Source organism: Rutilus rutilus (assembly GCF_951802725.1).
Source record: "Rutilus rutilus genome assembly, chromosome: 6".
In the NCBI taxonomy this organism is placed as follows: Eukaryota; Metazoa; Chordata; class Actinopteri; order Cypriniformes; family Leuciscidae; genus Rutilus; species Rutilus rutilus.
Window position 1 is genome coordinate 11448465 of NC_140214.1, and position 22248 is coordinate 11470712.

Below are 22248 nucleotides of genomic sequence, written 5' to 3' on the forward strand. Positions count from 1 at the left end.
TCAGGTATGAGCTTACAGTGGACGGACAGAGGCGAACATCCCCTTAATCAAAGGAACCGACCTTTTTCCGCCTACACATATAAAAAAAACTACAAATCCCTGCGCAAGACTCCAAACCTCAGCCATATTTAAGCCATGTGTTAAGCCTGTGGGCAAAATTAGTTGGTTCTTCAGTTTTAATCACTTTTAACAGATTTATAGTGTGTAAAAAAAAAAAAAACTCTATTGATGTTATATGTGCACTGACTTAGCAAGAGTGAATGAGAGAGTGAAAGAGAATGAGAGTGTTTAGAGATATTTTTAAAGGGATACGGTTCAGCAGTATCTGTTGGATTGGTTAGTTGACTTTTAAACCAAGAGTGGCAAACTCTTAACAACATCCACCATTCACTTTAATGGTGGAGAGATTATATATATAATTAAGATCAGACTGTAAATAAATATACATGGAATGTTAAAATCGTATTTGGAAAAAGTTTATAAATATTAACCTAAGAGTTCTTGTTAAACAAGCACCGAACTCACGCTTGCTTTGAAAGTGTTAGAATCTCTGTTAATGTCTACAGATGACATCTACCAAAGTGCTTTACTCATTACAAAGTGTGTGATTAAACCAAAAATGCACCTAAATGTTTTGCACACCCAAGTGTTCATATATGTATGTGTGTTTCTATGTTCTCTGGAGTGGTTCGGCGTCCACCATCACAGCACTAGCTGTCACATGACCCTGGATATTTAACGCTGCCATATCTCTGATTCTTGTTTGGCTTTTCTATAGTACTCAGTCACATGTTCACTCCTTTTCCAAACACACTTGTTCACTACTCACCCACCTCATCCTAGCTGTGCTTCCTTCATCATCTGCATCTCCGAGTTATATAAAATGTCTTGTGTTAGGAGCTGATCTTAAGTGAAGTTTGTGGTTTCATCTACTGCAGTGTCACTGAGCTGAGCTTATGGTATGCAGATGGTCAAACTTTTATTCCTTTCAGCAAGAATGTGTTTTTATTATATAAATTATTGTGTATATTATGAAAGATTTTATTATGCTTATTATTATAAATAATACTTATCACAAAAAGCAAACGTATGCAGTCAGAGCACCCCTCTGTGCTGAGCTTGCCTTATTGATGTATATATATTTCCTGTGCCTTATGACCAACAATATACTTACCTTAGAGGATATTTGCCATCAGATATAGGATTGTAAAGTCTCTGTATTTGATTATTTCCACCATTTTCTTTTAATAAACAATTTATTCTGTTCCAGTAAACAGCCTGATGGTGGTTTGTCATCTACTCTACAGCATGTCATATTTTAAACACAAATGCAGTCAGATATCACTTGGAACATGAGATTTTAAATCAGAAATATCTTAATAAAAAATATCTTAAATATTAAAATGATATAAAAAAGGATATTTTTGTTTTAGTACAGAAAATGGTTAACTATCTGTAATAGAATCCAATTGTTAAATATTTTTTATTAATATTTTTATATTCTAGTTTATTTCACGTATTGATTTTGCATGTACGTTATCGAGAACCCACCACTAGTGTATTCGTGTGCGCGTGTGTCCGTGACGTCAGTGGCGGGTTGCTGTTCAGTGCTGATTCTAGCGGCGCGCGGACTGCGGTGATCGCGACAGGTTTTGCGTTCGATTGACGTCTCTTCCTCTCTTTTTTCGCTCTCTCCCATTAATCCCTCTATTTCCACACCGTCTCCATCCATTCCCCATCACATCAGACCTCGCGGAAACCAGGAAACACACTGCTGGAAATGGATTAATAACGCGCAGGTGACATGGACGCGTGATCGGAAGGATGGAATCGTTTCACCTGTTTCTCGCCATCCTTGCGTTTCGGGCCAGTCTCGCCTCCGCGGCAGATCGAAAATTCGGTGAGTGTTTAATATAGTGTGTGTGTGTGTGCGCGCGCGCGTGCGTTTCCGTAGGGAAAGGGCGAGATGAAGCGCGCGCCATATCAATAATTGTCCCTGTATCAGAGTCTTTTCCGCTGGTTTATACATCTAGGCAGAAAAAGAGTTTATCTGGCGGGTGGATGCGCAGATGCTTGCATCTGAACCAATAAAGAAATCGACGTTGAAGGGAAAATCAAGCGTCATTCTGCAAAAAAAAAATACAGCACAGACTTATAGTCTATTTCCTCTAGTCTCTAAAATAGCGTAATTCTCCACATACAATGATTTCATGTCCCGTAATGTGAAGCGGAGAAGCTGTAGCACTTTCTACACTGGTCTTTCGCTCATTACATAACTGGGTCTGGAGCTGGAGAGGCGATATACACACGGCCTGTGTTTTTCACTTTTCTTGGCGAATGCATATTATGCATATTTAATCATCTGATCAGTCTGAACATCAGAGAATGGTTTGTGTGTTCAGTAGGGCCTCTGTCTGCAGCAGCACAGGAAATGAAGCATCACAGATTACAGCATAAGTCACTATAATAGAGTTTATACGGGGTATGTCTGTGTGATTCATAAACCCAGCCCAGAAAAAGGTCATCCTGTCAGTCATTAGCAACTGTAACCATGGCAACAGATAGCAGCGTGTTGATTTCATATTGACTTGATCGCTCTAGACCGCATGAATGAGTAAAAGACAACCACACACATATATACACACTTTTGATTTAATTATAAACTGACACACACACACACACACACACACACACACACACATATACAGTACTGTGCAAAAGTCTTAGGCATGTTAATACCCCCCCCCCCAAAAAAATGGTTTTAAGTCAGTTATTTATATCTTTTGCTGTAGTGTGTCAGTAGGAAATATCAGTTTACATTTCCAAACATTCTTTTGCCATTAATTGTAATAATCCAGTGAGATTTCTGTATGCACAAGGAGTCTGACAACAGCCGATAGATAGATAGATAGATAGATAGATAGATAGATAGATAGATAGATAGATAGATAGATAGATAGATAGATAGATAGATATGGATATGGATATGGATATAAGATATAAGTCTATAGTCTATAGCCTATTATAATAGCCCATAGTCAGTCAAAAGGTTGGGGCTCAAACAGTAAAAAAGGGGAGTTCCTTTTTAAACATCCTTGCAGAACTGTTTGTTTTAAGTCTGATGTGAGATGACTACAAATTGTGAACCAAAAATTAGGAAACCTTGATTTTGAGATTAAATGCGTTAATATCTTAATTTATACTTAATTTACTGTGGATACACACAGGTTTGGAAGCTCAAAGACAGACAGTTAATGCAGAAGCATTTGAAATAATGTTTTCAATGCTGGTAAAATTTAGAGTGATATTGTGGTTACAGATAAAACTGACATATTGATTATATAAAACTAAACGGGCAAATTTAATACCTGATTATCTACATACAAAATCATTACACAAAATGCTGCTTTAACAGGTCAGTTTAATAGTAAAATTCCAGTTTATTCCATATTTTTGTTGTTTGTTTGTTTGTTTATGCCAGCATTCTAAATGACATTATATGCTTTATGCCATTTTTATTATATTTTAGTTTTAATTTGATCAATTTTATGTCCTTGTCTGTGGTGGATTAAGAATAAAGCTTTGATTTAAACAAAAGTACAGGCAGCAGTTGTATAATAATACAATAAAGTGATCTAGGGTGCAGGTTTATATTGTGAAATGAAATTAAGCACTTTAACCTTTTGGAAATAATTATCAATAAAAAAGGAAGTTAGTGAGTTATTACAGGAAGTTACGATTCATAATGAATGCCGTTTCAGTGTTAACAGATTTGATTATCTGTCCATCCATTCGCTGTTAATTACGGAAACACATCTGTCATAAAGCTATGGACACTACTAAACACTAAACAGCATCTGCACTCAAATCTCAGACATTGCCTCATGCAGAAGCTGACATCATGGTCACACAGGACTCTGTGGCTCATAATTTGAGAAGATGAGTGTCTGTGGAATAATTTGAGAGGATGTCAGTGAGGAGACAGTCTGTCCACCGTCATTCTCATGATCTGTGACTGCAGCGTCACAACGCCTCCCCCGAAAATGAGCGTGCAAACTGCTCTCCATAGTAACAGAGAGGGTTTAATAGAAATATAACAAGGGAAACATGCATTATATATATATGTGGATGACCTACAAAGAACGCTAATGGCCTGGCAACTGTTGTTACTCTATATCCAATCATTATATTGGCCGAACTATATTTAATTCAGAAGATCCTATCAATCTATCAACAAAATCTGCCCACTGCTTTGCAACTGAAATTCTACAGTGACTGTAATTTCTTGATCACAAAACATGTGAATTACACACTGTATTTGGGCGATTGTTTGAAACGGGTAAATTATAATCGATTTGTTTTTTCAAGGAGTACTTGAATTTTACTGCGTTTATCAGGACAGTCTTTACGCTGAGATGATGTGAAGAAGAATTAGATGAACCCATTCACGGTTTGTTAATCATACATGAGTAAATGAGGACACGTACTGCTAAACCCCACACACAGGTTTTCTGAGGCTGAGAATTTGCTATTTTCTGCTGAGACACTTGGTGTGTGGGGGTTTGTGTGAGAATAATTTACTATGAATGATGTGTGTGTGAATGTCAAACACTCTGCAGTAAGTCCCATAATACCTCATAACAGTTTTTGGTCCATATGCAGGTGATATGAGATTGAGATCTGTCTCAGCTGGTTTGATTAAGAAAATAGTGACAACAAATCACAACAGTTAGCATGAGGAGTTTAAAGCAAGCACTGGAGCAATTAAAAAGGATGTTAGCCATTATTTTGTCAGGCTTAATACCCACTAAATTAGCCACGCCCCTATTCTAAACCCTGAATTAGCCACGCCCCTATTCTAAACCCTGAATTGGACACATCCCCTATTCTAAACAATGAATTAGCCACGCCCCTATTCTAAACCCTGGATTAGACACGTCCCTATTCTAAACCCTGAATTAGACACGTCCCCTATTCTAAACCCTGAATTAGACACGTCCCTATTCTAAACCCTGAATTAGACACGTCCCTATTCTAAACCCTGAATTAGACACGTCCCTATTCTAAACCCTGAATTAGACACGTCCCCTATTCTAAACCCTGAATTAGACACGTCCCCTATTCTAAACCCTGAATTAGACACGTCCCTATTCTAAACCCTGAATTAGACACGTCCCTATTCTAAACCCTGAATTAGACACGTCCCTATTCTAAACCCTGAATTAGACACGTCCCCTATTCTAAACCCTGAATTAGACACGTCCCTATTCTAAACCCTGAATTAGACACGTCCCTATTCTAAACCCTGAATTAGACACGTCCCCTATTCTAAACCCTGAATTAGACACGTCCCCTATTCTAAACCCTGAATTAGACACGTCCCTATTCTAAACCCTGAATTAGACACGTCCCCTATTCTAAACCCTGAATTAGACACGTCCCTATTCTAAACCCTGAATTAGACACGTCCCTATTCTAAACCCTGAATTAGACACGTCCCCTATTCTAAACCCTGAATTAGACACGTCCCTATTCTAAACCCTGAATTAGACACGTCCCCTATTCTAAACCCTGAATTAGACACGTCCCCTATTCTAAGACCACACAAAGATACCATTGTATTACTGAGACCGAGCAAACCAGAGGAAAGTTTTATTGCTCAGATGTGCTCTTTTATAGCTCAGGAGGGTTAGTGTAGTTCTCAGTTGTATTTCTTCACCCTATAAACGTTGTCTCGAATGTTTCTGCTAAAATAGTTGAAATACAGTTATAGGAGAGATAGTTCAGATACATAGATAGAATTTGAAAGAGGTTTGAGTTCATATTGAGCTCTCATTCTTTTGATTTCAGAATTTGGTATCAATTTGGAACAGTTTCAGACATTGTTGAGATCTCTAAAAAAACTAGAGGAGTGTTATTTAAGGACACCTATTTCAAGCATATTTGTCAGCTAATAGGGATATTTTGATCTGAGTGTCACTCCCCAAAAAATTTACAAGTAAAACTGAATCATTTTATAAGGCCAATTCACATCAATGACATCTATAAAGATATTTATAAGCATATCAATATTGTCGTCCACACCAACACTAGATTTAAATGCTCAAGCTCTTTAAAGTCGGGCGGATTCTGATTGGCTGTCAGTGTTATTCCAACAGTATTGTTTCTATCGTTATAGCTGTGGTCTGGACTTCTCATAGAATATGAATGTTAAAACTGATTGTTATCATTGTAAGTATCGTCCTTGGTGTGAACTGCCCTTTCTAAACATTCTCTTTCTCTCTTTCTGTCAGGCTGCCTGTTTGAGGATGGTCTGTGTCTGAACTATGAAGTATGTCTTAATGGTGAGTCAGTCACACACATTCGATACCTGCAGTCTCTGTGAATCTCATGCCGTTTGATTAATGCCGTCTATCATCATTTTGAATACAATGCATTTTAACTCTTTGGGTTTGACTCTCACCCTAACAAACACACACATGCTGCTTTAAATATAGTTTTTGTGTTGCTTAGCAACCATTCTGAATTCACCTCCACATGGGTTGAAAGTTAATAGTTTTTTGTTGGCACAATATGTTCCCACACTCAGTTGCAGTCAATGAGAGGGTAATATTGTGAAGAGGTTGAGGGCCGTGGGAGGACGGCGCGAGGCCGGTGGCGTGATTAATAATGAGCGACACCTGCGCGACGCACCGGTCTCGTACGGCCCTCGACCTCTTCCTGCTCGCCACAAATATGAATTAAATTTTACACATCACATATTCAGGCAGTATCAGCCAATCAGACTTAACCTACTTTCTTACTCGTATCTGGTGCGAGTGTGTGTTTCTTTTAAATGTATATATATAATTATAACTCATATAACTATGAGGCTAAGATTCCTCAGAAACGCTGCCAGAAGCTGGTGTCTGGTTATACATCTCGTTTGCAGCAGGTCATAAAAGCAAAAGGGTGTTCTACCAAGTACTAAAGATGCTTGCTATGAAGGGGTTGAATAATTATTTAATTGATATTTTAGCTGAATCCCACTTCAAATTTTAATATAAAATTATTGCACTAAAGTAGTAAGTAGTTGGCAGGTGCTGTGTAGGCTGTAGTAAGCGCTTGTGTAGACTGTGTAAGCGCACAATCACAAAGGATAACAAAAGGACTCTTTAATAGCAAATTCCACTAGGAACACATAGGAGAATCACAGGGAAGAAAGCTCAGGAAAGAACCATGCTTAACATAAACAATACCAGACAATGAAACAAAGGAAACTGAGGGCTTAAATACAAGGGAGAGTAATCAACTGAACAGAAACAGGTGCGTAGAACTAACTAACAATCAAGGAGGGAAAACTAGGGAACACAAGCAAACTAGAACAGGGAAACAGAGCCAAAACACAATGAAACTAAACCAAATCAGAACATACATGTTATAGTAGTAGTAAATAGTATATTTTTACCTCTATTTTCTTCCCTATTTCTCACCCTTAGAATTAAACAGACTTTTTTTCTACTCTGTTGATAAGAATTAATAATACAGTCACTCATTACATGCTCACAGAGGTTAACCAATCAGAAACATTTCATTTACATATAGAAATGACCTCTGTTATGATTGGCTAACCTCAAATTGACAGCACAGAGAAATGCTTTTTTTTCTCCCTTGTGGGTGTAAAATAGAGATGCAAATGTAATCTCTCATGGTGTGAGCCTACTATCAGGCAGGTGTCGGGGACTCCAGCTGGTCCTGTCTCAGTCGCCCCTAGCTACTGTCTCTAATAAGCTGAGACTCTAAAAATACACACACACACACACCATGAAGTGTGCACATAATTGTCAGTCTGAAGAGGTTGTTGATTTGAGTTTCTCTGTAGATGGCATGTTAGGCCGCTGCGAGGCTGCTCCATTAACAGAAGTCTACACATACGACGTCACGCCAGCAACGGTACAGAGATTCCGCATACTCCTTCAGAGACTGGCACACAGAGGTAAGTGCAATAATGTCACCATAGCAACTGCACACATCACTGTCGCCATGGTTATAAAGGCTCCTCCTAGAGCTCCTCAGCATTCGAGGATCCAATCAGAGGCTCAGTGTGCGTGACGGTTGATGTAAGATGTGCGTGTGGAGTTTTACCCAGAGTTCATTTCACATGTCAATATCTCCTGCTTTGATTCTGTTCCTGCAGGGCTGTCTTGGGAAGATGACGTCACTCAACAGGTTTTAACGAACGAGTTCTCCAAACTACGCAAAGTTTCCCTTCCGTTACCAGAGCCCAGGTAAAGCACTAACATTTGCCAGTTAGTTTGTTCACTTATAGCCAGAGGAAAGAAAAATCACAAATAGGATCTTTTTTTTTAAGTTGTCATGAAATGAAATGTACATTATGAGAAATAAAGAGAATGCAAAATGTAATTACCTTTGATAATTACCCATGGCCATGATTCCTCTAGTGATTTCCCCAGTCGTGGTTCATATCTTGATATTCTGACAGGCTGAAGGGTTATGGACCTGCTGTTGGAGACAGGAGAATGAAATCACCAGAGGCTGAGGTTAGGAAGACTCTGAAATACCTGCAGCACCTGGGACTGCTACCAAAAACATCACACAAAGTGAGTCAGGTGTGTGTGTGTGTGTGTGTGTGTGTGTGTGTGTCCGAGGGCCGTGGGTCTGCCTCAGGATTGATATTTACATTGGACATAGAAAAGTTTTAAATATAAAAGTGAACAAAAATCTTTGAGATCTAACATGAAATGAATATGAATAGGCCCAATAGTGTGCAAAATTATTAACATGGCAGGCTGAATAGGAACATTTACAATTTGGTATATTCATAAACATCAGCAAGTGTGATTTACCAATCTATTAGTTATAAGCTGTTATAAATGTTTATCCTGTGTAGGGGGCGGAGCTTCAGTATTATCGCCCTGGAGAACCACGCCCTGCCGCTGACTCCTCCCCTCCTGAGTTCATTCCAGAGATGCCCTATCAATCACAGTCTTACCCCGACCTCAGCCGATACCAGAGCGATGCGGCACACGCTCCACAGCAGGGAGTGGGCTTAGACCTGCTCAGGGCCGCACTTCAGAACTATCTTTCCAAGAACAAACCGCCTCTGGGGGAAAGATCCAGAGCGGACCGGCTCTTCTTAAAAGACTCTCTTACACCCGTGGATGGTATAATCTCTTCTCTTCTCTTCTCATCTCTTCTTCTCTTCTCTTCTCTTCTCTTCTCTTCTCTTCTCTTCTCTTCTCTTCTCTTCTCTTCTCTTCTCTTCTCTTCTCCATTTATTAATGTCATCTGAAAGCTGTACGACTTTCTGTGAAACGCAAAACGAGATGTTTAGCAGAATATCAAAGCTTCTCTTTTCAACAGTAGCCAGTAACCCGAGTCTGTCAAGCTTAGTCAAGCCCAGTTTAATGTGAAGAGAGAGCTATAAGTAATAAGTATTTTTGACATTTTTTCTGGCAATTTTACTAGTAGAACAAAAAGTGAACCCTTAACCTTCTATTTCATGATATTTCCTCACTGTATTGCAGTAAGTCATTTGAAAATCTTTTTTTATAAAACGGATAATCCCGGTCCTTTATTATGATTGGACGCCACTGTGTCTGTGTGTTGCAGCATCTGTGATTTGTTTTTCAACCATTCCGCTTTTAAAGAACTCTGCTCTGCAGCGTGCTTTATATATAAATAGTATCCAGTATATATATTAAAAAAAAAATTTTTTTAACCTATATTATTTTTATACAGTTTCTTCATTTTAGTAATAAGGTCCCTTTTATCCAAGTCATAAACATTTCCTTAATATTTCTATGCAGTAGAGGGTTAAGTCGTTATTCACTGCAAATTTGCCTTAAAAATTATGTTAAAAAACTTTCTCACAGAATCCTTCATCTGGAAAGTTCTGCGGAATGTGGGAAGACACAGTGTGGATGTGAAGAGTCTAAAGACAACAGATCTGGATAAGCTTGCTGTTCTTATCGCAGACGCTCTGCAGGTGGTGGAACAGCAGGCCGGTCAGGGAGAGACGCCCAGAGACCTGGAGACACAGTGGCGTCCTGAGGACGAGGCAGAAGACATGCAGTATGAGGACCAGCATCCTGAGAGCGATGCAATGGAACAGGCCCCTAAAGACAGTGCTCAGAAGCAGAGGGAGGTGGATGAGGAAAGTTCATCTGTCACTCAAAAGACAGTCCAAACCATCATGCCTGCGACAGGTAACATCATCTGAAGCAAAACCAAGTCTTTCATCACTCATACGTAGACAAACATTTATAACAATCATGATGTTTCTCTTTCAGAGGGACAGACAGTAGGGGAGGAGAAGAGAATCATGGACAACAAGGTAGTACTAGTGTTGGTTGAAGGTCAGAAACATACTTCACGCAAGAACACAAAGCAGACGTTTTCTGTCCACTCTTAGGTCACATTTACATTACATTGTTCAAGTGACCCAATTCCGAGGTCGGATATGACCCAGGGAAAAAGCATATGGATTTCGGTATTCTCCGAAGATTCTCAGATCGGTTTCAGGCCTCATTTAATCTGGATATAAATCTGATATGAATCAAATTCATGCATTTGCGTCTGCCATGTAAGCGGACAGATCGGATATTCCCCTGTCAATGCGATTCGTACGTCACGGAAAAATCGACTCGCCACCATGATCACATGACTCTTTTCAATGGTGTAATGAAGGACGAAGGCTCAACCCAATGTTTTGCTGACCTTTAAAGATGGTGCAGAAAGCAAAAGCTGTTTTTACTTTAAAAGAAGATGTAAGCTTGTCATAAAAAAAAACCTAATATAGTCAACAAATCGAAATTGGTTGCCAAGACCTGCATGCGCCCTTAATGTCAAAACTGTAAACCTACATAAAATGTGTTCAGTGTAATTTTTTTTTTGCATTTCACTTAAATAATATGCATAACATGTTTACAAAGCAGCTTAACAGAGAATATTGCCATCAGTTAAATTTATCTAGTTTAATGTTTCAAAATCTAGTTTAATGTTTCAAAAATCAGTGTACCAGATTTTCAGATTTCCCTGCAGGGGAGTGACGGAATGTTGAATTACATTTCACTAAAATAAAAATTATATAAATATAAAACAAATATTGTGCATGGAATTTTCCTTCAAGTATGGATTGCTTGTGTTTATTTCCTGTTTTAGCAGGAAGTGGGCTTTTTGGGAAAGTTGCTGGAGTACCTGGATAAAAGCTCCAGCTCAGATCCAGAGTCTGTTGATAAGGGACCGGGCGTATCTGTAGAGAAGGTTCGTAGCAGAACAACACACCGGGAGGTGGGGATGCAGAAAAAGGCCATTGAGAGAGTGGAGGAGGTAGAGGGCTGGGTGCAGGCAGCAGCTATAGCGCCCTCCTCTGGCCTGAAGGAAAACCCTGCACCACACCGCAAGAACATGAAAACACAGGATCTTCAGTTAGATGTTCAGAGCAACGCTAAAAATGACATCTACGGATACATTATTACTGACACAGAGTAAGACCCTCTCTTTCTTTCTCTCTCAATTAAATTCAGTCTTTTATTGGCCTGTTCTCCACACATTATTGACAAAGCATTCAATCAGTACAAGAACAATAGTGTTAAAATTTAAAATATAGACATTTGTGATCATTGGGAAAAATTCCCACACCAAGGTTGCATTTATTTGATCAATAATACATCATGACCTGTAATACTGTGAAATATTGTTAAAATTTTTCTGTTTAAAATGTAATTTATTCCTGTAAATATTCCTATTCCTGTGGCAAAGCTGAATTTTCAGCATCATTACTCCAGTCTTCAGTGTCACATGATCCTGCAGAAATCATTCTAATATTCTAATTTGATGCTCAATTAACATTATTATTATTATTACATGGAGACGATAACGGTTATCGAAAACCGTTTTCAAAAGTTAGCGTTTTCAGGCCCCCAAAACGCCATTGTTGTGTAAATGAACAGCCAAAACACTTTAAAAGTTTTCCATTTTTAGTTGTAAACGGTGTCGTGTAAACGGCCCCTTAATGTCAAACTCAAACCCAACGAGACATAACCCTTCACAATAATGTGATTGTATTATGATCAGAATCAAGTTTCTCTTTCTCTCTGGATCAGGAATCTTCCCACAGATAAGGGATTGTATCTAATGGAGTTGGTGGCTCATAAAGCGAAGATTCAAATGACGGATTTCTCAGAGCTCTCGTGAGTCGTGATAGTTTGTGTTTGCATCTTGTGTTGTCTCCAATGCATGTATGTTAACTATTTCTCAAATTAGGATAACTTGTAAAAAGGAAAGCCACAATGGGTCTAAAATATATTGCAAGCTTAGAAAGTAAAGTATATCTATTTTTACGTATATCTATATTTATCTTATTGCAAACGATTCATGTTTTATTTTATTTTTTACATTTTGACTGTGTAATTTTTTCATTAAAATATGAATTGAACTTATGTTTGTATCCCGGACTTCTCCAATTATTTAGTTCGCTTAAACCCGCCCACTCAGATCTGCCCCATCCAATCAACGACCAATGGATAGAACCAAGTCCCCACACTTCATTTTTGTCTTTTTCTTTTTATGCATTATCTATTTCACTTGGATGTATATCAGTCGTGACTTTAATGTTCAGACAGGTCTGATAATAATTTAATGGATGACTGTTTGGTTTTCAATGTGCCATTTATTGTATTTATTAGTTGTATGGTTAAAACACTAACTGAGGGTATATTTCTTGTTTTTGGACACCAACGTGATTCCTCAAAATATGTTGTTGTGTGTTTGTGTATTTGTATAGTGTTGTTAGTCCAGCTGTGACGTTTCAGGTCCGTCCGAACGCTCAGAACATCACTACAACAGATGTGGCTAATGTAGCAGGTTAGTTTAGTAAGAGTTAACTAATTACATGATATACAAGACAAGAAACTCTTCCATGAATGTCTCTGTTCAGACTACTCTGATGTCCTCTGATTCTGATTCTTCTCTTCCATCAGTCCATCGAAAGGATGAACTGGAAAAAGAAGCGAAAGTCAAGATTGTGGAGGCTGGAGTCACTGATGTAAGATTCTTTCTAGTTTTTTCCATCTCATTGTCACCTCAAACAGAATCAAATACATTTTAATGTATCATATACTGCATAAAAACTGTTGTTAATCAAATCACTGTAAAAATGAAAATTGAGGCACCATTCGGGATTCCTCAGATCACCACACTGGTAGAACCGTATATGGAGAACTTTAAAACATGCCAGTTCTCTAATGGACTTGCAAAATTAAGCCCCATAAGTCCTGCAAGAACTCGGAAAGACTGTCAATGGTTTATCTAATAAATCATAAGAAGGTTTTGAGGCACTTAAACATATAAAATTAAGCTGCCCATGTTTACAACAGGATCTGAGTCACCTTCAAAATGCCTAGAGATTCTCAAGAAGGTTCTGTGAGTGTCTGAAGAATAAATAAAGAACAAAACAGATTTAACAGCAGCTACAGCATCCTTTTCTTTATATACATCTGAGGCTTTAGAAAATAAATGCAATAAAAAAATTTGAAAGATTCCATGTCTTTCTCTTTCTCTATAGAGGAGTAAACTGAATCAGATTCCCACCAAGTACAGCCGCTCTGAGTCTCTGAAGTTTCTGATTCTGACTGTGATTTCCATCATCTGCATCGCTGGAGTGTTGCTGGCGTCCAGCGTGGTTTACTGTCTGCGTCACCGCTCTCATCACAAACTCAAAGAGAAGCTCACCAACCTCGGCTCAGAGCCCACCACTGATTCCACTGCTACCTACCAGGTACAAACGTGTGTGTGTGTGTTTGTAGAGCTGTTCGTTTGAGATTTTCTTTGATGTATGAAATATCCATCTCTCTCTAGGAACTGTGCAGGCAGCGAATGGCAGTGAAGCCTCCTGTTGAGAAGTCAGATCCTATTCACTCTTCTCGTATAAATAGCGTGTCCTCTCAGCTGAGTGAGGGCCCGATGCCGAGTCCCTCTGCTCGCACCAGCACCTCCTCCTGGAGCGAAGAGCCCGTCCACTCCAACATGGACATCTCTACTGGTCACATGATACTGGTACACGCGCAAACAAACACACACTGGGAAAGTAAAAAAATGTAACACATGTGCATTTATTCAACGCCATTGGAAAAGCTAAAACCTTCCCTTGCAAATATAAACGTAAAAATTATATTAAAACTTAGTAATTTTTTGGGGATAATTTAATTTAAAAATTCATAATATTTTATTTTTGTAATTTATTACAATTTTTTTTTTAAAATATGTCTCACCAAAGCTGCATTTATTTGATCAAAAATACAGAAAAACAATAATATTGTGAAATATTATTAGTTTTCTATTTTAATATATTTTAAAATCTGAATTTTCAGTATCATTACTCCCGTCTTCAGTGTCACATGATCCTTCAGAAATCATTCTAATATGCTGATTTGATGCTCAAAAAACATTTCTTATTATTATCAATGTTGAAAACAAGCCGTGCTGCTTAATATTTTTGTGGATACCATGATACTTTTCTCAGGGTTCTTTGATGAATAGAAAGTTCAAAAGAACAGCATATATAAAAATATAATTCATTTGCAACATTGTTAACTGTCACTTTTGATCAATTTAATGCACCTTTAATAAAAGTATGAATTATAAAAAATTAAAATAAACGTACAGACCCCAAAACTTGTGAACGGTAGGGTAATTTTCCATTTCATAAGAGCAAAAGACATGCAAAAACATCCTGTATGTTCTTCTATGTACACATAGGCATATATGGAAGACCACCTGAAAAACAAGAATCGTTTGGAGTCCGAGTGGGAGGCTCTCTGTGCGTACCAGGCCGAGCCCAACGCCACCACAATCGGACACAGAGACGGCAACGTCAAGAAAAACCGCACAAGCACAGTCATAGCCTGTGAGTCAAACATACAAATTTGTTTATTTATGTCCTGTAACCATTGGTGTGTTAATGAATTCCCATGCTGTAATTGAGCTTTTCAAATGGGAAAATAAAATGTGTTTTTTGTTTAGATGATCATTGCAGAATAACTCTGAAGTTGGAGAACAATCAAGGCAACTCGGACTACATCAATGCCAGCCCAATCGTGAGCCCAAACTACATACTTCTGCAAAAAGCATCAAACTACTCAAACTGCACACAACAAACTACAGTGCAAACCACACACTACATCACAAACTGGATAAAACACTAGGTGTAGGAAACTTCAACCCTGGTTGCTCCAGGGTGACTGCACATGTAGAAAATACTCAGCGTAAATTACTTCGGATAGAAGGCATTGATTAACTGTCTGTGGACCAGTTAAGGCAAACAACTGAGACCTGCTTTATTACCACTGTGCCCTTAAGGAAGACACTTAACCCATAGGTTACTCAGCGCTATTTGCCATCAGTTAACGCAACTGATGCCGTAGGTCACATGACAATGACAACATGGTGATGTAGAATTTCACTAATACTACCCACATTCATACTATATAGATTACATACTTTTTTGTAGTACGTACTACAGTATGAGATTTTGGACACAGCATTAGTATTTTCAACAGAAAAGTGGGCAATCAGAATAACAATCAGACCTAATGTGCAATATGTGAAATTGCTTCGTGCACATTGTGTGCAGTAGAGATGTTATGGGCTGCATTAGCTGATTTGCATAAGTGAATTGGGTACTATAACGATGCAGACTGCATGCAAATAAACGGCACAATTCATTCTTTGTGTTTTGATTGGTCATTCCGAAGTATAATTTACATATATATAATTTAAACCATATACAGCCAGACTGCATGTGATGCAGATGGGTTTATTGTGTGTTTTCTCTCTCTCAGATGGATCATGACCCCCGTAACCCCGCGTACATCGCCACTCAGGGCCCGCTGCCCTCCACCGTGGCTGACTTCTGGCAGGTAAACTGCATTATTTGTTTGTAATCTGACATAGATGGTCAGAGAGTGTGGTCATGTGAGTTCTCTAGCACAAGGTATGGGAGAGCCTGTGTGTGTGTGTTACAGATGGTCAGGAAGAGTGTGTAGAGGACATGTTTATGTAATGTGTGTTCTCTTGCAGATGGTCATGCAGTGTGTGTGTTCTCTTGCAGATGGTCTGGGAGAGCGGGTGTGTGGTGATTGTCATGTTGACTCCTCTCACCGAGAACGGTGTGAAACAGTGTTACCACTACTGGCCCGATGAAGGCTCCAACCTCTATCACATTTATGAGGTACCGTACGCACAAATATTCTCCTTGCAGAGTAGAGGGACGACTCTACTTGTGTAAGGGCGACTGCTTGTGGATTTTTGTTCTGCTGGTTTGGTGGTAGAATATCTAACAAAAGAATCAGCTTATGCAACGGAGGTGTGCAGTAAACCTCACTCCCCTGGCCTCAAGAGGCGCTAGCGACTGAGGCCTTTAGTGTCCTTGTTTTGTTATGAAGTGTGTGGAGGAGATGAACCCATATGCAGACTGTATGCAACTGAACAACGTTTATTGTAGACAAAAAGGGAAAACAAAACCCACAAGGGGGCAAAACATAGACAGGACAAAGAGTGACTAAACTAGACTATGACTTGACAGATAACTAGACGATCAGCAAATACAGAATCAGAACTTTCTCTTGACAGGATACGCACAAGGTTTCACAATGTATGATAATGAACCGGCACAGGACAGCAAACACAAGGGGATTAAATAGGGAGAAACTGATAATGACAGCAGGTGACACAGATGAAACAATGACTAACGAGGAGAACAAGGGGGCGGGGTTAAGTAACGAGACAACACAAGCACATGGCTCAAACAAAAGGCCATGTGCTTGCACACAAAACATGGGTCTGTCATGATCCTGCCTCAAGACTAGAGAAAATCAAGGACAAGAAGGCAGAATCATGACATGTTAGTGCACCTGCCTTCCATGCTGGAGACGCAGGTTCGAATCCCGCTCAGAGCGGTGCGAGTAGGACCAGTTACACTTAGACAGAGTTTTCTGTCATATTTAGACACATTTTTTCTGCTCTTCTGATAGGATTTCATTCAATCATCCTGCGTTTGACACAGTACTGCAGTTCCATTCAGCTTCAACTACCTTTTGTTTCAGTCACATGACTTTTACAGCACATCCGCCATATTTATGACCACCAGCAGGGCAAAGTGGACATTTATAAATATACTTTATTCCTCAATTCATCTCAATATACTGGCACTATAAACAGATATGGATTGTGGATTAAATATACACAGTATAAATGCCTTGTGCTAACTTGCTAAAATGACAACAACAAAAAAATCTGTGACCTGGAATTGATCAAATCCAGTGATCTTTTTTTTTTTTTTTGCTATTTCTGTCCATATGTTTTTGTATTCACTTTCTTTGCCTTGCGGATGATTATAAATATGGCATATGACGGAAACAAGTTATTAAACAAGTACAAAATATATTAAAGAAGAATAACGAATATATTGTAAGTAAAACGTAAGTAATTTAACATAATTGCATCAATACTAGTGGGAGACGGTTGAAATTATAGGCTAGGAATAAAACAAAATTGTTTTAAAATGTTTATCGTTGTTTTCTTAAATGCAAAGCCACTGTTTAGCACACTAAATTTTGCCATTTATTGTTGAGTAAATGCATATTGTAAAATGAACGTGTGATTATATGACATAAATGCACATTTATTATAAAAAAAACAGGCCAGTACATTTAAAAACAGGCAGTTTTCACATTGTGTCTCATCTTGTGTGTGTTTCTAGTAGAGGCATACGGCTTCATGTTGCTTGCTTTCAAAATGTTCAGATTGTTTTAATGTTAAGAATTTAGTATACAAAGTGTAATTTAGTTTCTTCATTCTGTGGAACATAAAATAATATCAGATCAAATATCAGACAAATATCTCAGATTTTAGATTTTTGAGTTTGATTTTAGATTCATGTGATAATAGCTACAATTTTGTGCAAATGCAGAACACTATAATGAGACAAAACAGTGACTATATTTTTGGTTTGGTTTTCTATATTCTTTAATCATCCCTCTGTATCTAGTGATATTTGCACTGCTGTGTGTGGTTTTCTTAAGTATAATAACATGACTAGTTTTTTTCTCATATGTCTGTTGATTTAGGTGAATCTAGTTTCTGAGCATGTGTGGTGTGAGGACTTCCTGGTTCGGAGCTTTTACTTGAAGAACATGCAGACTAATGAGACTCGTACGGTCACACAGTTTCATTATCACACCTGGCTGAACGACCGAACGCCCGAAATCAGCCAAACCCTGCTCGACTTCCGCAGGTGCGAGAGTGTGCGCATGTGTTGTGCGAGCGTGTGTGCGTGTGTGTGTGTGTGTGTGTGTGTCAGCTCCTGAGCGGTTGCCAGTGTCATTTTTGTGGTCGTGCAGCTAGTTCACTGGCTCCAGTTGCATAGTCACAAAAGTGATCATTGACAACTGCGACTCTGCATCCAACTGCACCCTGGGATACCAGCCCACTCCCTCAACCTCTCTCCTCCCTCAATCTTTGATCAACCTTTCTGCCTGCTAACCTCTAACCTATGATTTCCACCTTTTCTTTGCCTCTTCCCACAGTTCTCTGTGTACCTCTGTTCTCTCTGTCTTTCTTATATTTTCAGTTTTTCTTCAGTCAGAGTTGTTGTTTGGTTGTTCCTGGCCCCACCCCTGTTATTGCTGATCTGCACAAAACCACCAGCAGTGTTTATAAGTCCAAACCAGTAACATGGCTGAAGCTAATGTGGCTGTGTGTGTGTTTGTGTGGGTCAGGTTTTGTCTACATTGTGCTGATCAAAATAGATAAGTAAATAGAATGTATTAATAAAAATGAATGAATTAATAGAATAATGTTCAAATGGAAAACAAAAGAATGCAGAGAGGTTTGTATCAGAGTTAGGTTTCGGGTTGGGATAGAACATATTGTTAGCTTAGGACAGTATAAAAACAATGGAAGACAATGGAAAGTCCTTAACATGACAGAAACAAACGTGTGTGATTTGTCCTGCATAATTAATCTTATTTAATCCCCAAATCTTTTATAATAATCTTCACGTCAAAACTTGAATTTTTTTTTTTTTTTATACACTACTGTTCAAAAGTTTGGGGTCAGTAAGATTTTTTTAAGAAACACTTTTATTCAGCAAGGATGCAAAAGTGACTGTAAAGACATTTATAATGTTACAAAAGATTCCAATTTCAAATAAATGCTGTTCTTTTTTTTAAACTTTCTATTCATCAAAGAATCCTGAAACAATGAATCATGGTTTACACAAAAATATTAAGCAGCATAATGTTGATAGTGTAATAGAATGATTTCTGAAGGATCATGTGAGTAATGATGCTGAAAATTCAGCTTTGTCATTACAGTAATATTTTGAAATAATATTTCACAATATTGCCTTTTGACTTGCAGCCTTGGTGAGCATCAGAGACTCTTAAGCATACGAGAAATCTTACCGACCATAAACTGTTGAACAGTAGTGTAGATTTCATTTTTTTTTTTATTCATTTATAATTTTTTATTATATGAAATGGATTTAGAACTCCATCTCTTCTGTAGAATTTAGCTGCATCTGAAATCTCTTTACAAGTTTCATATATCTGTGTGTATGTGTGTGTGTGTCTGTGTGTTTATGATTGTATGTATGTCTTCTTTCTAATAGGAAAGTAAACAAATGCTACCGTGGAAGGTCCTGTCCTGTCATTGTTCACTGCAGGCAAGTAAAAAAAACGTTCACACACACACACAAATATTGCGCTTTCTGATATATATATATTGATATTCGTGCCCTTTTTCAGTCAGAAAAGCCTTAAAACAGCCACTGTGGTCAACTAGATTTCAATATTTAATGCAAGAAGTAAATAAAACATGTATTCAACACAATTGTTCACTAAATGAACAAAAGCAAGCATGATGTTAAATAATGATATTAGGAAACAGGGTTTTAAGAGGGTGACAGCTGAAAGCGCACCTACTCGCCATCTCTGTGCTGGCCGCAACTAGCAAAAGACAGACGGTTGGAAGAAAACACGTTTGGCTGTTTTCCATGCTCATGCTGTCATGATGACGTCAGTGGGAAAGCAAATTCGTGTGAGAGGCAGAACAAGTTGTTACATTTTGACCAATGGTTAAAAGCTAGTTTTTAGATGGTCGACTCGACACTATAAAATCTGAAAACAGTTCTGCGAAAGATCAGTCTGACAGCGCTAACAGAAACTTCCTGTTCAAAGGTTCCTGTAATATGTCACGGTGTGTTTCAGTATTTTGGCTTTTTATTGGGTTTTTTTATGTTGCTGTTTTCTTTTTTCCATCAGTGACGGAGCTGGACGGACTGGGACGTACATTTTGATTGACATGGTGTTGAATAAAATGGCCAAAGGTAAAGACAAAGAAAGCAGAGGATCAGATATCAGTGGGTGTTTGCACATTGTGGACAGTCAGTGTAAATACTGATATAAATATCAATTCTGTGCTTTACAGGTGCAAAAGAGATAGATATTGCTGCTACGCTGGAACACCTGAGAGACCAGAGACCCGGCATGGTTCAGACCAAGGTATGTGAATACGTAAAGACATTCTTACACTGAAAAAGACACAATATCTTTCATACTGAAACATACTCTGTGTCCTCCTCAGGATCAGTTTGAGTTTGCACTGACGACTGTAGCCGAGGAAGTGAACGCAATGCTCAAAGTCCTGCCACAGTGATACTTCCTTTCTGTTTCTCTCTCTTGGTTGTATATAAACTATGATCCCATGTCTGAGAAGATCTATGTTCTAAAGAAACTATTTTGTCTGTAAAATGATTGGACTATATTCAGTAGTAATTAGGAATTGTGTACTGTTTTAGTTCTGTGTGAATATGAAAGCACATTCTATTTTTCTTCAACATTTTCTTAATTACTCTCTCATCATTGCTGTTTGCATATCGCACAGACATTTCAACTAAGGCCTGATTGGTTTTAAATGTATAGTTAATTGGACCTGAATTTATTTAATTAATATGTTTGTGTTTTGTTATTTAAGATTTAGAACTGTGTTCTACAGGTTATGTGTGACAACTACAGTTTTTTTTCCTTCTGATTATCAGAGACCCACACAAGAACATGAGGAGACTAGTTCTGCCTTTCCAAGCCAATGAAACATTTAAATAATTCACAAATCAAAATTAAATCATGATGTTCAACTTGACCTGAACTTTTATTATAAGACTAAAACTCTTAAGAAGCACTACCACTTTCATTTGGTATTAAATTGAATCTGTGCACACAAAAAGTGTGGATAGCAAGTAGAAATGCATGCAAGACTTGTGCAGTTGTGCTTTATGAACTTATAGCAAACTTGTGCATAGAAAATGTAAACAAATAAAGGCTGAGTTGTTATTGTCTGATTCTGGCCAATTACAGTCTGATCTCCATGCTGTTATTGAGAAGTTTCATGAGCATAAGGAGGAGTTCAGATCAGTGAACATCCACAAGAGCAATAAACAATCACTCATTTTAATAAGAAGCATCAAAAGAAATTAGATTCTACATATCCTGGCGCTCTATGTGGATATGCAAGTCACCTATTAATACAGATATAAATGTAGCCTCACCCAAATAGCAGCTCATACATCAACAAGTAAACGTATAGGAGGCTGTTCCAGAGCTATCTGCTGTGATCCTAAAGATTCATTAGGGGATATGCTGTAAAAGTGATATGATCAAAAAAAAAAGTTATAAACATATTCTGTGTGATGGGTCGGTTTCTCTGTAACATGTCTGTTTTGACTATACGAGTAATCGATGTTAAATCCACATTGCTAAGATTGATCATTACTAACAAGTTCATCTGTATGACCAAGTTTAGTTTAAATTCAACATTAACAGACTATCGGTGTGTATTGCGACTGAATAACCAAAGCTGTTTTGATCCTGTGCAGCTCCATAATAAAGTTTCATGTATCTGTGAAGTAAAGGACAAATTCCTGAGTGTCCTGAGTGTTTAAACATGCCTATGCACATTTATTCTCACGACTCAATCATGTGGGCACACACAATTTATCAATACACATAATTATGTAACCAATCTTTATGTTTTTAATTTGGTATTGGTGAAAACTGGTGTTTCAGGCTAGTTGCAGCATTTGTTATTTATAGTTTTAGCAAGTGCTATTTCTTAGAAAATCCAGCAACTCTGGAGAGTTATTATATTATATAGTGCCTTTTTGTAGGAAGGCACAGACAGTGTTTGTGT

The 22248-nt window shown here is 38.1% G+C and overlaps 2 protein-coding genes across 4 annotated transcripts in view; both read left to right on the forward strand.

The window, feature by feature from the left end:
- Positions 1-1274, forward strand: part of esyt2a (extended synaptotagmin-like protein 2a) — a 28238-nt gene extending 26964 nt beyond the window's left edge. For both annotated transcript variants that reach the window (XM_084410668.1, XM_084410669.1), the window contains one exon: positions 5-1274. In XM_084410668.1, the coding sequence (XP_084266794.1) occupies positions 5-47 (43 nt within the window). In that variant the 3' untranslated portion in view covers positions 48-1274. The remainder of the gene's footprint in view (positions 1-4) is intronic.
- Positions 1275-1582: 308 nt separating this feature from the next.
- slco5a1b (solute carrier organic anion transporter family member 5A1b) lies at positions 1583-21400 on the forward strand. 2 transcript variants are annotated; one of them, XM_084410656.1, is made up of 23 exons: positions 1583-1900; positions 6294-6344; positions 7862-7975; positions 8177-8267; positions 8483-8600; positions 8891-9164; positions 9876-10208; positions 10293-10336; positions 11164-11489; positions 12108-12194; positions 12788-12867; positions 12984-13048; positions 13568-13780; positions 13861-14058; positions 14761-14908; positions 15025-15098; positions 15843-15920; positions 16112-16231; positions 18129-18295; positions 19673-19726; positions 20325-20389; positions 20491-20564; positions 20647-21400. In XM_084410656.1, exons 1-23 carry the CDS (start codon positions 1825-1827, stop codon positions 20716-20718), a joined length of 2922 nt encoding a protein of 973 aa, XP_084266782.1. In that variant the 5' UTR covers positions 1583-1824; the 3' UTR covers positions 20719-21400. The 2 variants fall into 2 exon arrangements, with proteins under 2 accessions (XP_084266782.1, XP_084266783.1); XM_084410657.1 differs by having other exon boundaries at positions 9978-10208.
- Positions 21401-22248: the final 848 nt, after the last annotated feature.